At 44.1% G+C, this 17463-nt stretch overlaps 1 protein-coding gene across 3 annotated transcripts in view; it reads right to left on the reverse strand.

The window, feature by feature from the left end:
• The window catches only part of LOC126236785 (uncharacterized), a 192471-nt gene that overhangs the window by 68097 nt on the left and 106911 nt on the right, over positions 1-17463 (reverse strand). For all 3 annotated transcript variants that reach the window (XM_049946368.1, XM_049946367.1, XM_049946366.1), the window contains exons 4-6: positions 15601-15756; positions 10419-10503; positions 724-944 (exon numbers count right to left, since the gene is read on the reverse strand). In XM_049946368.1, coding sequence (XP_049802325.1) covers positions 724-944; positions 10419-10503; positions 15601-15756 — 462 coding nt within the window. The remainder of the gene's footprint in view (positions 1-723; positions 945-10418; positions 10504-15600; positions 15757-17463) is intronic.

The following is a 17463-nucleotide window of genomic DNA, read 5'->3' on the forward strand; positions in this document are numbered from 1 at the left end:
TTGTGCTTCCCAGGCCACAGGTATATTGGGGAAGTCATCTTGGAGGAGCAAGAAAGACAGTGGGGTAGAAGGGAACAGAGTGACCAATGACAGTTCTTCGCTGTGGTTGTTTATGAGACAGCCAATCAAAAGAGGGCAACTCCTATGTGCCTCCATTTTATTTTTAGTGTCCACCGCAATCAGAATGTTATGACAGGTTATGTTATGTATAGTGTCCGTATTTTTGAATTGCTTTCCCTACAGTTTGACGATCCCTATGATCGGACACTGGCTCAATCGCGACTGTCAGATGGGCAAATGACTTTCGTTCAGAATGAGTCCCCTTCTCTCACGCGGCGAACCTTTTATAGTGAGGCTGCCTACCCAAAATGATTAGAGTTATTGGTACTGGGAGAGCGGGTATTAAAGGCTGTCGATAGTAACTAAATTGATTTAAACAGTACATTTAACGGAGGTGCCATTGGACATCATATCGAAATGCGGGCTCATACTGGAAAGTTCTTTATAAATGTAACTCGATATTTTAAACATAACGTATCTACTCGACCCCTGAGCTTTCGTTCGTTTCCTTCTCCCCTTCTGGATGCATCGATTTTTTTTTTTTTTTTTTTTTTTTTTTTTGGTCAGTCAGTGTGGCTGGGGTATTAGGAGAGTATCTCTGCAGATTCATTACACACACTTTGTTTCTTCTTTGTAGAAGAAAAAACAATGTTCAGGACCTACCTTGCGCTTGGCGACGCTCTGGCCGAGGTTGGACTTGAGGTAGTCGAGCTCGGTGCGCGAGATGCGGGGGTGGACGTGCGGGTGGTCGAAGACGAGGAACCACCAGGCGAGGAACCAGGCGGAGCCCAGCAGAGCCGTGGAGTAGAAGACGGTCGGCCAGCCGAACCACTCCATGAGGAAGCCGCACAGCGGGAACGTCAGCGCCGCGCCCACGCTGCTGCCTGTCGCACACACAAAACTGTATACTCCACACGTCACTCAGCTGTTGGCTGGGTCTCGCGTCTCGGCACAAAGAACACCTCACCGGTAAGGAGCGCCTTTGCAAAAGATTACTCTCTGTCGCTAGAGGTCGGACTGATCTAAACTGATGGAAAGAATCGCAACACCAAAAAATAATTAATGTAGAGTAATGAGATACATTCATCTAGGTAACATATCTAAGTGATTAACTTTGCAGGATCAGAGGTCAAAGTACGAGCGAGATAAGCCATTGGAAATCTGAAATGCTGGTACATTAATAAACTGTTTAACCGCCAGAATAGTCAGTGTAAGCATGCAAACGTGTGTGCACTGTATTGTACAGGAGCCAGATGTTTTGTAACACCGGAAATGCAGAATATTTTTTTGATGAATTGTATGTAAATATTTGTAATTTAAATGCTTTCTTTTAATAAGTAAGGACATTGCTTCACTGTATGTGAAGTAGGTAGTAGCAGGAGTAAGGACAGTGGATGGGCGGAAGATTGCCCGTTCCTGTAATTAGCCTTGCTCCACAAGATGCTATCGTCTTCAATAACAGCAGCAGTTGCAGCAACACAGATTCGTCGTCGGCTCCAAGTTTCGTCGTATGCACAGCACTAAAGTAAGACTGTTCATTGGTAGAAAGTATTAACGGCTAACCCAGCAGCACAACTGAATGTGATTTGATTGATAAAATTTATTTAAATAATAATCAGTTAAACTCAGGGCGATTGTGTCCTCATTGTCCTCAGACATTGTTACCAAGCAGGGTCCTTGTTCCTTTTTTTCCTTATATGCTAACTGAGTGTCATAAGAAACAAATTGAATAGTTACAGCCAGTTTATTAATGAATAATTTCACTTTTAACAATTTTAGGCTCAGTCTACTTTCAATTAACTGTTGTACAACAGAGGCTTCAGTATATGAGTAAAGTAAAACAATTTCATTTTTCAAGTTTGAGAATCAATCACTGGAAAAAATCCAAATCTAAAGAAATACACAAATTTAGAGTGCAGAAGTTTTATTTATTTTACAGATAGTTTGGAGCACATGGCTGTTTGGTTTGGTACGCATTCTATTATTTATTTCTCTTCAAGTCAGTAAAAAAGGCTCAGTTGTTCAGACAATAATTGAAAACCCAATTTGCAAAATAAGTAACTGCAAAGTAAAAGTGCATGCTTCTTTTCTAAATTTCTTTGATGATATTACGTTGAGGCCACTGGAAGTCATTGTTCATGTAACGAAGTTCAATACTAACATAGAGTTTAATTGCATATTTTCAAATCATTACTCGACTTTTTTTTTCAAAATTTAATGACAAACATAACGTAAGAGTGACTTCTCACTTTTCTTTATCATTACATACTCACTTAAAATTAGTGTCAAAAAACATGACAACCTTCAGTTGCCACGTCAGTGTTTAATAATACATGTTTTTCTTTCCCATCATCTTGTACAGGATTTTGGATGTAAATTACCCTAGTGGGCTCGCGACCGTTAATTATTTCCTTTTCGCTCATTAGTGTAACTTTTGGATTCATGATCAGTGGTACCCCTTTTCTGTCCAGTGTTGTTTGTAAGTGAATGCACAAAATAACTTTCATTTTTCCAAATTATAACCCTGTTCTATTTAATTACTTTTTATTTTTAGTAGACTTTTCCATCAGAAGGGTCTGTTGTACACTCTCCTCCCACTTATCGCTATTATTTCTTGGGGAAAGATAGCCTTATCCAATTAGTAAAAATCCATTAGGCACACAAGCGATTCACGGTCATATTTTATATCGCAAGCTGAATAAGTAGTTAGTAAGGGGGAGGTTACAGTTTGTTTGTGGGATGGAGTTCCATGCCTTTTGCACTATGTTGGTCAATACAGGCACGGGTAATGTTCTTTGTGGATGACGCTAGAGTTGTCGTCCGATAATGTCCCATATGTACTCGACTGGAGACAGATCTTGTGATAAAGCAGCCCAGGTAATACGTCGACACCCTGTGTAGCATGTTGGGTTACAACAGCGGTATGTGGGCGAGCGCTATCGTGTTGGAAAATGACCCCTAGAATGCTGCTCATAAATGGCAGCACAACAGCTCGAATCACCAGACTGACGGACAAACTTGCAGGCAAGATGCTCCTTCTGTCATACGAAATCATACCCCAGTCCATAACGCCAGGTTTAGGTCCAGTGTGTCTAGGACGCAGACGGGTTGGTTGCAGTCCCTCAACTGGCCTCCTAACCAACACGCAGCCATTACTGGCACCGAGGCAGAACCAGCTTTCATCAAAAAACACAATACACCTCCACTCTGCCATCCAACGAGCTCTCGCTTGACACCACTGAAGTTGCAAATAGCGGTGATTTGGGGTCAGTGGAATGCAGGATTCGAGCTGTCGTTGAGGTAACGGATTTGTAACAGTTCTTTGTGTCGCTGTGCTGCCAGATGCAGCTCAGATTCCTGCTGTATGAGCAGTACGATGCGCCAGAGTCATAGGCGCCAGAGCCATTCCCTGAACACAACAGTCTGCCCTCTTGGTATTGCCATGTGGCCGTCTGGAGCCCAGTCTTCTTGGAACGTATATTCTCGTGACCATCGCTGCCAGCAATCATGTACAGTGGCTACGTTCTTGCCAAGTCTTTCTGCAGTATAGCAGAAGGAACATCCTGCTTCTCGTAGCTCTATTGCACGACCTCGTTCAAATTCAGTGAGGTGCTGATAATGGCATCTATGCCGCCATATAGGCAATTTGACTAACATCAACTCAACACTTTCAATTTCAAATGTAACTAACGCTCAGGACCGTTACAGCGTGTATTCCAAGCAAACCTGATTGCATCCTCATAGTTGAGCGACCGGCGCAACTCTTGTGCGACTAGCGAGAAATTTGAATAGATGTCGTCTTTCAAACGTAGAAATACACCTAACAGTTTTCGTTTATGTCGCACAACTCCTCCTTGGTGCTGCGATCTTTTCTCCAGCAGTGTATTTATTGGCTTATTGTACATGTAAACACCACCCTTGGAAGAAAATACACTGGTGTCCAAAATTAAAGCAACGAAAGGAAATTTTGCAAGGTTACTTTTATTTCGCCACATAACAGTATAAAAAGGTGATAGTAAAGTAGAAGCAATGTAAATAATACAGAACGTAAACAACTACAACACGCATAACGGTAGACAAAAATGTTACTCGTTTTTTCCAACTTAACGGATTTGCACACACATTCCGACAACAGGTTAATGTGCTCAGTATGAGTTGCGACCACATCTGACAGCAATAGAGGCCTGGCAATGACGGGGCATGCTGTGAATGATGTCATCAATCTCATGCTGAGGCAATAACGCCCATTCTTCCTGCAGAGTTGCTCGCAAGTCTTGGAGAGTGGTTGGTGAATGCTGACGTGACGCAGCCCGTCTCCCTAGTGCATCCCAGACTTGGTATATGGAATTCAAATCGGGAGAGCGAGCAGGCCACGCCATGCGTGCAATATCTTCCGTTCCCAAGGAAACGGCAACCACCCACGCTGTGTGAGGCCGAGCACAGTCGTCCATCAGTACGACGTCCGGGCCCACAGCACCTCCCAACAGCCGCACATGAGGTCCCGACATCTCGTCACGATACTTGACAGCAGTTAAACCTTGCCTATTCACCCTTACAATTTCTTGAAGAGGGATTCGAGTGGTAAACATAATCCCTGCCCACGCTATCAGGGATCCTCTCAGTATCGGCTTCTTTCCACAATGTTTGGGTTCTGAAATCGTTGCCGCGCGTGATAGCCGAGCGGTCTGAGTCGTCTTGTCACGGTCCACGCGGCTTCCCCCGTTGGAGGTTCTAGTCCTCCCTCGTGCATGGGTGTGTGTGTGTGTGTGTGTGTGTGCATGAGTGTATCTGTGTGTGCCGTTCATAGCGTTAGTTAGATTAAGTAGTGTGTAAGCTTAGGGACCGATGACCTCAGCAGTTTGGTCCCATAAGACCTTATCACAAATTTCCAAAATTTCCTGAAGTCGTTCCACGTTCCCTCCAGATGCGAATTAATCGAGAATCACTCTCCAGACTAAATCTGGACTCGTCTGTGAAAACAATATGGGCCCACTGTTAGACCGTCCAGGTGGTACGTTGATGATTCCACTCTAGACGTTCCCTACTGCGAAAATGCGTTAGAGGTATACAGCAGGACCCCGACAATAAAGGCCATTCTGTCTTAGCCTTCTGCACACCGTTTGCCTCGATACAACACGTCAAGTGCATGCTGTGAGCTCACATACTAGTTGTCGTGCAGTACTACAGTGGTAATGCCCGTGCCCGTGCCCTTACGGCCAAATAACGGTCCTCTCTTCTGAAGTCACACGTGATCGGCCCTGCCCTGGTCTTCGGGATACAGTTTCGGTCTCTGTAAACTGTCGCCACTTCCGAGAAACAACAGAACGATTCACATTGAGCCATCGGGCCAAGTCATTATGCGACTGTCCTGCTTCCTTTCTTTGTACAGTCCTCCACCGCAGAGAGTCTGGTAGGCATCTTCTCTGTGCTATAACGCACCGTCTGTGACCGTGTAGACAGCGATTGTGAATGTGGGGCTACACCAGCAAACACTACCTCGTTTCATAGGTGTCCTGACGTCATCTTTGGCATGGTTGTCCGTTGACCAGAATCTCATCTTCCTTGCAGAACACGATCGTACGGATATCTGGTTGACAGTTTGTATGATTATATCGTGAATTAGACACAGGACGGGGAAATAGCGGTTTGTTGCTGTAATTTTAGACACTAGTGTCGAAAGAAGAAAGGAAAATTAGATTTTAACACCCCGCCGACGGCGAGACCAAACAGGTGTTATGATTGGGGGAAGGTGGAGGGAAGAAAAGCGTCCTAGTTATTTTCAAACGGGTTATCCCAACTGTGCTATCGTCCAAAGGTCGCGATGTCACACCAAAGTCGGCAACAAGCATGGGTACCATAGAAGTTAGCAATGTCTCGCTGCAATTCGAACGGACTATTGGGAGGTACTGGCGGATGCACAGCCTCGCTCCCATGCCCACAGGGCCACCGCGCGGAGGCCGATGTAGAAGCGAGCAGAGGAAGGCTCAGCCCAGTTTGTCGACTAGTCAGGACACAAGAGTGACTCATGTTGTAGAAATTACCGTCATTATGAACTTTGTGAACATTGCACGTCAAGAGAAGAGTTTAGTAAATGTGTGCATCAAGTGACGCTTTAATATTCAAAAACAGTTGTAATTATTCTGTGCCGCGCGGAGTGGCCGCGCAGACCCTCCCGCCGGAGGTTCGAGTCCTCCCTCGGGCATGGATGTGTGTCTTGTTCTTAGCATAAGTTAGTTTAAGTAGTGTGTAAGTCTAGGGAACGATGACTTTAGCAATTTGGTCTCTTAAGAATTCACACACATTTGAACATTTAAATATTCTGTAAATTCCTGCGGCAATGACTGTATAAAGTTAAGTAAATCTTTTTATCAATCTTGTAATAAAGTGAACTAATATTTCATTTATTGTAGTTCGATCAAGGGTCTCCCAGAGCAGTCAAAGAACTCAAAGTGATGATAAGACGATTGTAGTTTCTTCAAGCCATAACACCAACATGTATGAAACGAAGTAGGGAAAGCACAGCAAACCTAAATCTAAGTTTCTGACGAGAAATTGAATAGACGTCCTCCTGACTATGAGACCATTCTCTAAAATCCGTTTTACTCGAGCGATTTTCTGGTCAAACTGACTACTACACTGCTGGAAAGAAATGCAACGCCCTTAAGGCTGTTTTCAGTGGCAACAGGCTATAACATGTGTGCAGTGGAGGGTTGTAGTGTTAGTGATTCATTTGTAAAGGTCATTGACAGTCAAATGGCGTTCAGGAGGCGTGTCTATGCATCCTCTGTTTTGACTCTCCAGCCAGAAGCTATGCTGAATTTAGAGGTGAACTATATTTGCATCATTCGTTCTAGGGTACATGCATTCCCCAACGACGAGTACATAGCCCTGTTGAACTGCCCCATCCATTTGAACAGAGTCGCATTGTGGGTCTTCGGGAAGCTCTATTGATGTATGGGAGGACTGCTGCACATATTGGGTACAGCTTATCGGTAATGTATCGCTGCTTTCAACACTAGTCTGTGGAACATTCCCACATCTGCTGACCAGGTCCCACATCTGCTGACCAGGTCTGGGCCTCCGCGTAATACAGACGCATGTGAAGATCATCGCATTGTGCGAGCAGCAGTGGCCGGCCAGTCATCATCCAGGGACAAACTGCAGCCACCTGGTATGTAATCAGGGACCACTGAGAAAACGTCTGCTTGGAACAGAACTAAGAACATATGTGAATCTGGCCAGATCCCCACTGTCACCATGACACCTCCACCCATAACTACTCTGGTGTCTTGAAATAATTGACTGGAGAGTGGAATGGCACTCTGCAGTCTTCGATGGTGAGAGTAGTTTCTGTCTGTATATGAGTGGTGGATGTATTCATGTAAGGCTTAAATCTGGTGTGCTGCCTATTTCACAGTACATTCACCCACGACACACAGCTCCCATCCCAGGGTTCATGGGGGGTGGGGGGGGGGGGGGAGGAGAGGAATCGCGAGTTGCAACTCACAGTGACGTTGGATGTAATCTTCGACCATTACATTCCACAGGCTCTTGTCCTGTGCTACTGCATTTTTTCTTCCTAAGAAGGTGATGTCCTTTCTCAGCAGGGCAGTGCATGTGCGCATACGGCTGTGCGACACAAAGTGCTCTTCGTGTCGTAAAACGACTGCAAGATCATCAAATCTTTCGCCAATTGAACACATAGGGAACATGATAAAAGGAACTTATACGTTCTCCAGGGCCTGCAAGAACCTTTGCCGAACTGCGAGAAGGACGCAAGATGCTAAGCACAGTCTACCGCAGGATGCCATTCAGCATCTTTATAGTTGTTTCCTCGCAAGAACACATACTTACATGTGTATGAAACTCTAGAATTTCCCAAATCTGTTAAAAACTGTGGTAAAAATTGAGATAATTAACTATGAAATTCGAGTTTTCTCTAAATACGAAGTTCAAAACGTAACAACCCATTCATTTTCCCATAGATTAAATAAACTCTAGAGTTTCATACACTGTAAGTATGGTTTGTAAGCTGTGCAAAATTCATAGAAGAATCTCTCTTGCTTATGAAGAAAAGTGTACCTATAGCACCAAATGCAGCCAACAGCAAGTGAAAAAAATCATGAAATTTCACATTTAAAAAATATTATTTTTTCGTGTTTTTGAACTTCCACTGCTATGAGTGTGAACCCTGAATCCTTCCTGGTCATGCTGACAAAGTTTTATGAATTTATTTGTAAAAGTATAGACAGTGCAAATTAAAATGTCCTGTGGTGCCTCTCCTTCTCGAAGTCGGCCCGTTTGACGTCCTACCCCTCTTAAACTAAATATTATCTACTTACTTTTACTGAGTAATAGGTAAATATAGGAATGGAACTGTTTAGAGATTTGCGACGCAGAGCCACCTACCTCTAGAGCAGAAAGGGGACTGTTCGAACTCCTAGCCCTTGTTTAAGTTGTCTGCCCTAGAAGAGTAGGAGCGCATTTTCGATAGAATTTAAGTGGATAATGGATCAGTATATGTAACTTGCCTGTTCAAACTTGAACAATGGTCGCGGATTAGTTTATGGTTTGATTCTGTAACTTGCGTATTTTCCACTTGTGTTGATATTTAAGGTGGTTCGAGTGTTATGAAGTCAGAGCAATGTAGGGTATTAAGAAAATTCTTGCCATTAGTCTTAGGCTTTAATTGATGTGGTCGTGTTTGCTTTGAAGTGCCTGTGTTTTCTGTGTCACGCTGAAGTTCCCTCGAGATGTTGCAACTGTAATAATTTCACGTTATTTACTGTATGTAAATGATTATTCTCCCAAGCGGTAAGTATCTCAACACGGTGATTCGTGGGTGGACTAGCAATAAGAACAGTTAAGGGAAATACAGCACAAATTCATCCTCGTCCATGAGCGTTTGTGCCAGTGCTTCAAGTGTAATGACCTCAGTGTCGATGGAAGGTTAAAGTCTGGGATTTCTTCGCTGTTTTCCTTTAGAATGAAACATGGCATATGGTTCTATTAATGTGCTACAAAATAGTTTTGAAAGAAAGATGTGCCAAGAAAATTATAAGTTATTTTGCGATAGTACGGATAAATGAAAACACTGTTGACTAATAGTATGTCTCAATCGAAAGAACAGACGTTCCTGAGAAATGTTACAAATGGTTCAAATGGCTCTGAGCACTATGGGACTTAACATCTTAGGTCATCAGTCCCCTAGAACTTAGAACTACTTAAACCTAACTAACCTAAGGACATCACACACATCCATGCCCGAGGCAGGATTCGAACCTGCGACCGTAGCAACCCCGCGGTTCCGGACTGCAGCGCTAGAACCGCACGGCCACCGCGGCCAGCGAAATGTTACAAATATATAACGATTCCACAACTACTCTAGATACATGCTCCGTACAGTACGTGACGGGTGTACCGTATACCACTATTTGTCATTTCCTTTCCTCAGCCATTCGCAAACAGAGCGAGGGAAAAACGACTATCCATATGCCTGCGTATTCTCTTATCTTCGTGGTCCTTGCGCGAAATATATGTTGGCGGCAGTAGAATCGTTCTGAAATCAGCTTCAAATGTCGGTTAACTAATTTTTTTAGTTGTATTCCTCGAAAAGAACGTCGCCTTCCCTCCAGGGATTCCCATTTGTGTTCCCGATGCAGCTCTGTGATACTTCTGCGATGTTCGAACTCACTGGTAACAAATTTAGCATTTCGCTCCTGAATTGCCTCAATGTCTATCTTTAATCCGATCTGGTGCGGGGTCTCAAACACTTGAGCAGTACTCGAGAACAGATCGCACTAGCTACCTATATGCTGTCTCCTTTTCAGATAAAACACACTTTCCCAAAATTTTCCCAATAAGCGAAAGTCGACCATTCGCCTTCCCTACCACAATCCTCACATGATCATTCCATTTAATATCTGTTTGCAACGTTACGCCCAAATATTTAAACGACGTGATTGTATCAAGCAGCAAGCTACTAATGGTACGATTGTTGAGAAATGTAAGAGGAGAAACAGAGGAGGTTCTTTATGAGAAATAGGAATGCATGAAAAATAGTGGAGGTTATGAAAGGAGTAGAGAGGGCTGGTACGGCATTGCTAAGACCATTTGTAGTGCACAGCCGAAAACTCTTAACCAAACTTACAGGGAATGTTTACTAGCGAGAACAGGCATGAGCTACAAACACACAGAAATAGACGGTAATAATGTATTTATGGAAAACTAATGGACTGCCTTAGTTTCTAGCTGGATAACGTTAATAAAAGAGAGATCTGGAAAATGAGATCAGGTGAGTACAAAATTTAGTGGCTGTGCTAGACGTACGTACATCTCAGAACTAGAGAGGCACTTACCCAGATAAGCTGTGACGAACTTGCTCCTGTCGTTGGGAGGGATCCAGTTAGCCGTCATGGAGTGCATCGAAGGCCAGGCAGCTCCCTGCAGCACACAAGGTAAGGCTTTGGACAAAAATAAAAAGTGATGATAACCATTGTCAGTTTTCCGCGACTAAAAGTTCTGAAACAACTGTATTTAAGACTTGTACTTACGGCCCTCAGTAGCCCATACGACAGCTCATATCTATCGTCCAGGTTAACAGTAATAATTCTTGTGTTTCTTGTTACTCGCCCTTAGAATCTCCGAGACCTTTATCTGTTTGTAGGTAGCAGTATTAGTGAATTGCAGGTTCTGACACAGCCTGCACTGTTGCCATATTTCTGATGATTTCACTTGATGCTCATCTGATGACATCGTACAATGTTACCCCCACTCCTGCCCACAAATTTCTGACGTCACAGTCCAAGATAGCGGAAGCAGAGCACTTATCCTAAGTATAAAATGGCAGGAATTTCCAAAATCCCAGAAGCTGGAAGTTTTAAAAATGGCTCGAAATCTCAGTTTAAAATGGTAGGAAATTAAAAAATCCAAAATAGTGGACCTAATCGACTTGAGCTAAGCTTAAATGGGTGTAAATTTAAAAAATCCATGGTTTCTCTCACCATTTTGATATGACAATCCAAGATGGCCACTTGTGCTAAGTATAAAATCAAAGAGCCCAGATCCGCTAAGTTTAAATGGTGAAATGTCTCACTTGTGGGTTAAACATTTACGGTGTACATAGGACGGGGAGAGTTTTATTACCTACTATGTTTAAACAATTACGCCCAGCCTAGTTCCCCAAAGTTTAAAACTAAGTGATGTGCAGCCCACTTGTAGGTTAAATAATTTCCTCTCTGTGCGTAGTAGGATAAGACAGGAAAGTTTCTCTATTTGTTTAGACTATTGCAAACTGACACAAAGTTGAGACTGACAGGGTTCGCACTGACCGCCAACAGTCACCGACAGGGCTGCATCAAGCCGGGTGGTGCGCAATCTCCGACAGCTAGACGTGAGGAAGGGTCGGGTCGCAATGCTTGTAGCTAACATGGGAGTCTCAGCTCGAAGGCGGATGTCTGTAAAACGGAGAGACCATCTCCACCAGTGGGTGGCCGGCTAAAGTCGCCGGTGTTCGACACCCTCTGCAACATCTGGTGACCATATGTCAGAGGAATCTAACACTACTGCGACACATCTGTAATGGTCGTGGGGGATATTTATAGAGCCAGGAATGCGGCAACATGGGAATGCACTATGTGTTGGCGTCTTTGCATCAGTTGTGAGAGCTGTTCATCGCAACAGGATCAGTTGTGGGAGCTATTCATCGCAATACGCACCAGCACGCTGCGGCCAGGATGCCTGTAACTATCGTTTCCCAGGAAGGCGGGAGAACGGCACTATTTACAATAAGACGTAAGATTCTTGCAGACTGCTGACGATACACTCAGATGTCAAACAGACCATCCACTCACCATTCGTAGTAATGAATCTCGTATGAAAAATCTATCCCATATTATAGCGGGATTTGCAGTCTTTGTTGGAGTATTGCTAATGATTTTTACGGGTAAAGCCACAGCCAGATCCTGGTTCGGTGAAAATATATAGTCTCCATAACAGACGGCATTATTACTCTTTGACTAATACAGATTGTCCTGAAGGTAGGCTTTGGTGCTAATGAAATTTAGCAGAAGTCGCATCCGAGGAGAGGTCTAGTTAGGCAGTATGGCTAGCGCCAAGTGGAGATATGCTTAATAGTGTGTGGATCCACCTTTTGCACAAAATATAGCGTCAGTTCTGTGAAATAGGTTGGATAAACCCTTGATGGGTTTCCTGATATTTGTGTCATCAATTTTTTTACAAAATTCTCAGGAGCTTCCGGTTGGGGAACTCCGTTGTTGTCCATCATTCCGACAGAATGCATGGGGGTTGGTCGTCAGTAAAATGTGTTTCTTGCAGAGTAACACAATCGCAGAACAGGAAGAAATTAGTAACTGCACTTGACTGTTTGACGAGGATGCAAGATCCCAAATTTCACTGTCAGTTCAAACATGATAATGCTAACACCCAAGTGATGAAATCTAAGTCGCTTGTGCATGATTTGGATCACGTATTGGATGACGTATGTTATCCGGAGGTTCAGCGAAACAGAGACGTCCTCCGATTCTGATAAAGATATTCTCAAGAAGGGGACTGAAACGTGTGCTATTTTGAACTAATAGGTTATTCTAACCCTTCTTCTTTGAAATATATTTCGATGAGAAAGTTTCCTGTTGAATGTGGCGGATGCATATAAGATGCAAGTGTCGTAGGTCGAGTCCTGTTAAGCCATTGCTGATGACATTGCTAGGTCTCAGATTTGTCACAAAACGTAGAATCCATCCTGTAATGCGCAGTATTTTCCAATAAGAGCTGTACTCTGTGAGGTCAAACATCGATTCCTTGGTGCTTACAACGAGCACTTGGTGATGTACCTTTCGAATCTCTCAGGTTAAACACCTGGAGGACCTGTGAGCCATGATGCTCTGTGTCACAGTAAGGAAGATGAAAACAGAAATTTCACGGATGAGCCTCTTGAAGATAGATTTGCAAGACTGTCTTGGTTAGAACACTGGAAGCATTGCGATAGAGATGTGCTGTTCGTGATTTCTGTCATATAGTTGTGGACAAAGTTCTCCGAATGATTTTGATCACTTTGTATCCAAGAAAAATCAATTGCTGAAACGGTCCATAAAGTTGCTATTCTGTCACGGTTTGTAGCTTAGTCGAAACAGCTTGAAAGCCTTGTGCGTACAAGCGCTCCAAATAGTTCTCGACATGGCAGAGTAACATTTTGAGTGATAGAAGCTTTGTCTTGCTGCATACTACATAAATGATGACAAGTGTCGCAGATTAGCTGTCGAAGATAACTGGCGGCACCATACGCCCATTCAGAAGGGGTGATTAGTGCTAACTTATATTTTTCTAAGCGCTCTCCTTTTTTTCCGCACATCAGCTTTGCGTGACTTCACTTTATAGGGAAAAGTAACTGTTTATATCTGTTTTAAGTAGTATTATCTAATTCCATTTTAATTTTTGTTTAATTAGTTGCAATTTCGACCTTATTCAATTTTCAAGTGGTTACAGGTGCTGAAAACACACGAGTAGGCAACATTAAAAACATAAAAATTACGTGAAGCTCTATGGCTTGTGTCAGCCTTTCGTTGTGTGACGGATAGGATAAAAATACATGAAACTAAATGTCAGTAGCGAACATCGTATCCTTTCCGTCACATAACGATGGCGTGTGTGACAAATATTGACACGATCCATACTCAAGTCATTTTTATTCTTTTTAATGTTGACAGCTGAAGTGTTTTCGCCATCTGTAACCACCTGAAAATGACCTAAGGTTGAAACCGCAATAGTGCATATGGCACAGCGAATGGCGAAAAGCCGGCCGAAGTGGCCGTGCGGTTAAAGGCGCTGCAGTCTGGAACCGCAAGACCGCTACGGTCGCAGGTTCGAATCCTGCCTCGGGCATGGATGTTTGTGATGTCCTTAGGTTAGTTAGGTTTAACTAGTTCTAAGTTCTAGGGGACTAATGACCTCAGCAGTTGAGTCCCATAGTGCTCAGAGCCATTTGAACCATTTGAATGGCGAAAACGAAGTCATTAAAATAACTTCAGCTGCAGCTGCAATGATATTGCGACAGGTGAAAGCTACGACAAATTTCGTACCATTGGAATCCCCGGGAGGCCCCGTTATCACTGCGTCTTCCGATTCGCAGCATCTGACTGGTCTGTCTTCACTGGAGAGTAATTGGCGTACAATGGTGGAACAGCGTATCTGTGGGCGGAGAAGTAAAGTCTGAACTGGTCAGACGACTGCCCTCTTAAACTGTAGCAACAGGTACGACGTGTTACTCAGCATTGATTACACTTCTGAGCCAGCACGGGATGCTTTGCCTTTTGTGCCAGTGGCCAATCTTCCTACCAAGTCTGGACAAGTCTTGGGCAAGTGCCGAGGCCTGGTATGCTAGTCATCGGGACCTACAGCTTCAGGCCAGCTTTTTATGGGGCACCTCAGGCAACCAGAAAGGTTAGTCGATAAATAAAGTCAATGTGCACTCGACATATTTGCCGGGAGGTCTCATCCGAGATGTGGAGGAGGCCCACCCAGCAGCTATTGCAACCAGCTGCAAATCCAGGCTCATGTGCGTGGTGAGTTAAAAAGAATGGGGCAGATTGGTCGAGCAGCTCATCATAAGTAGTCAGTGCTAGACGGCGACTGAAGCGGTGTATAGAGCTGAGCAGTGGATGAACTTGAAACAAGTGATTTGGAGTGACGAATCACGCTGTCTCCTGTGGCAGTTCGGTGTAAGAGTTTGGGTCTGGCGAACGCCTGAAAAACTGTGCCTCCCATCATGTGTAGAGCCGACAATGAAGTATAGACGAGTTGACTTTACGGTAAGGTAGTATATTTCATGGTTTGGGTGTGATGCTGTTATTGCGCTTAAGAAAACGCTAAATCCACGAAGACAAACATCTTTTACAGCATAGTGTACTGCGTACACTAGAGGAACAGTTTCAGGGGGCGATGACTGTACCAGGATGACAATGGACCCCGCCATAAAGCAGCGTCTTCGAGGCACTAATTTGTGATCAATAATATTCACTGTTGACAGCTGTTGTGTTTTCACCATCTGTAACCACCTGAAAATGACCTAAGATCGAAACCGCAATAGTGCATACGGCACAGCGAATGGCGAAAATGAAGTCATTAAAAAAACTTCAGGCTGCAGCTGCAACGACATTGTTCTGTCCAGAATCCTATCCTGAACGCAATGGAACACTTCTGGTTTGAGTTGGAACGCCGAATTCTCTCCAAACCCCTGCTTTCAACACTACTTTCTTCTCTGGTTATGGCTATTGAGGAAGAATGGGCTGCCATTCCTCCACAGACATTCAGACATCTCGCTGAATGTGTCCCCCGCATAGTTTAAGCCGTAATAAAGGCGAAGTGCGTACTTATCCCATATCAAATTCCACTAACAGGTGTCCAGATACTTATGATTAGCTAGCGTATGTGACATAGAAAGGTACGCATTTCACGGTGCAGACTAAAATAATTCCCGGATGGAGACGGTTTCCCAAGATTGGCAGCAATGAGGAGTGTACTTACGGCGATGAACCCCTGGAGGACCCTGACGGCGATGAGTGCGCGGTAGTCGATGCTGGCGGCGAGCGGCAGCAGCACGGCCAGCAGGCACGCCACCAGGTTGCTGACGCCGAACACCAGCTTGGGCCCGATCCGCTGCGCCAGCATGCCGCCAGGGATCTGCAACAAGTGGTAGCGGTCACTTCACTGCCCGCACCCGACGTGACACACTACCGACCGACACCTCCGGGAGACTAGTTTGACTGCAGAGTATGATCACGATAGTCTTGAGAACCAAGTCTTACAGGTGGAATACTGGGCGTCCGAGGATGAGTGTCAGTATTCAAGGATATTACAGGAACGATCATTTGAAGCAAAAAACTGCACGTGGACATATGCGATACTGCGAATGGTTTCCAAGACAGAACGCTTTTAATGTACATTTGTTCATAGGTCTAGTCATTTCAGAAGAGAGAATGACAGGACAGAATTACTTGAATTTTTTTCTTGGAAAATTCTTTTGTTGAACTCCTTGAGGACGTTCCTTTGACCACGCGGGTTGCGATGTACTTCCAACATGACGGAACCCCTCCACATTTTTACCAATATGTGAAAGAAGATCTCAACCGCACTTACCCTAATCGCTAGATTGGTCGTGGTAGTACAATTAACTGCCAACCAAGCTCGCAGGACCTTACGCCATTAGATTTTTGTTTGTGGGTTTGGATGAAGCCTGAGGAGTACAAACTACAGGTGAGTACGCGAGATGAACTGCCCGGTCGCATCTTAGACGTTACTGCACTCGTTAGGGAACGTGCAGAGGCATTCATACAAGCAATACAACATGTTCTCCCAAGAGTGCACAAATGCATTCAAGTTGTCGGTGGGATATTCGAACATTTATTGTGAACTGTACAACACCTGTAATGTGGCGTGTAGGGCAATGCTAAGAGGGGAGTGTTGTGGACTGACAAGGCAGCCAGTCCACAGTGAAGTAGCCGAAAGGGCACGCGTCAACTCACGCCGTCTGGCGTTAAGTCTGGAACAGGATTCGTAATGAATGTGATAAAGAAAAGAACGTAGCTACTAGAACACTTAACTTTTATATCGTCCTTTGGTATACAGCATTCTTGATGATACAAGTGAGACTCTTTAGATTCATGAAGTAACTAATGGCGCCTTGCTAGGTCGTAGCCATGGACTTAGCTGAAGGCTATTCTAACTGTCTCTCGGCAAATGAGAGAAAGGCTTCGTCAGTGTAGTCGCTAGCAACGTCGTCGTACAACTGGGGCGAGTGCTAGTACGTCTCTCGAGACCTGGCTTGTGGTGGCGCTCGGTCTGCGATCCTGACAGTGGCGACACGCGGGTCCGACATGTACTAATGGACCGCGGCCGATTTAAGCTACCACCTAGCAAGTGTGGTGTCTGGCGGTGACACCACAGGGAGTGTGTTAAAAATACGTATTTTTCAGTTGATACTTTGTAAAAGGCGTGTAGTAAAATTTACTAACATGTGTAGGCCCGACAATGTATTGAATAATACAGAAAACAAAAATCAATGTACATTAAATATGTTCCATCTCAGAAACCAGGGCATATGTCCATATGAAGTTTCTTACTCTCCTCTCATATCTCTGAATATTTACAGTTCCTCCTGGAACGTCCTGTATCTACAGGCTGTTTAAAAGAAGCGCCACATACTCCTACAGGAGGCAGTATTGGTCAAAACTGGAAGAAAAGTTCGTATCATTACATTTCGTAAAAAAAATTAAAAAATAAAAAAAAACAGTACTGTTGAGAAATGGGCTAATCTATTCCGTCATTGCCAGCCGTCTGTGACGTAGAAGTAGACGCTACAGGTAGTGCTGCATGTGGTTACCACACATC

This window comes from Schistocerca nitens, chromosome 2 (assembly GCF_023898315.1).
Source record: "Schistocerca nitens isolate TAMUIC-IGC-003100 chromosome 2, iqSchNite1.1, whole genome shotgun sequence".
Taxonomy (NCBI): Eukaryota; Metazoa; Arthropoda; class Insecta; order Orthoptera; family Acrididae; genus Schistocerca; species Schistocerca nitens.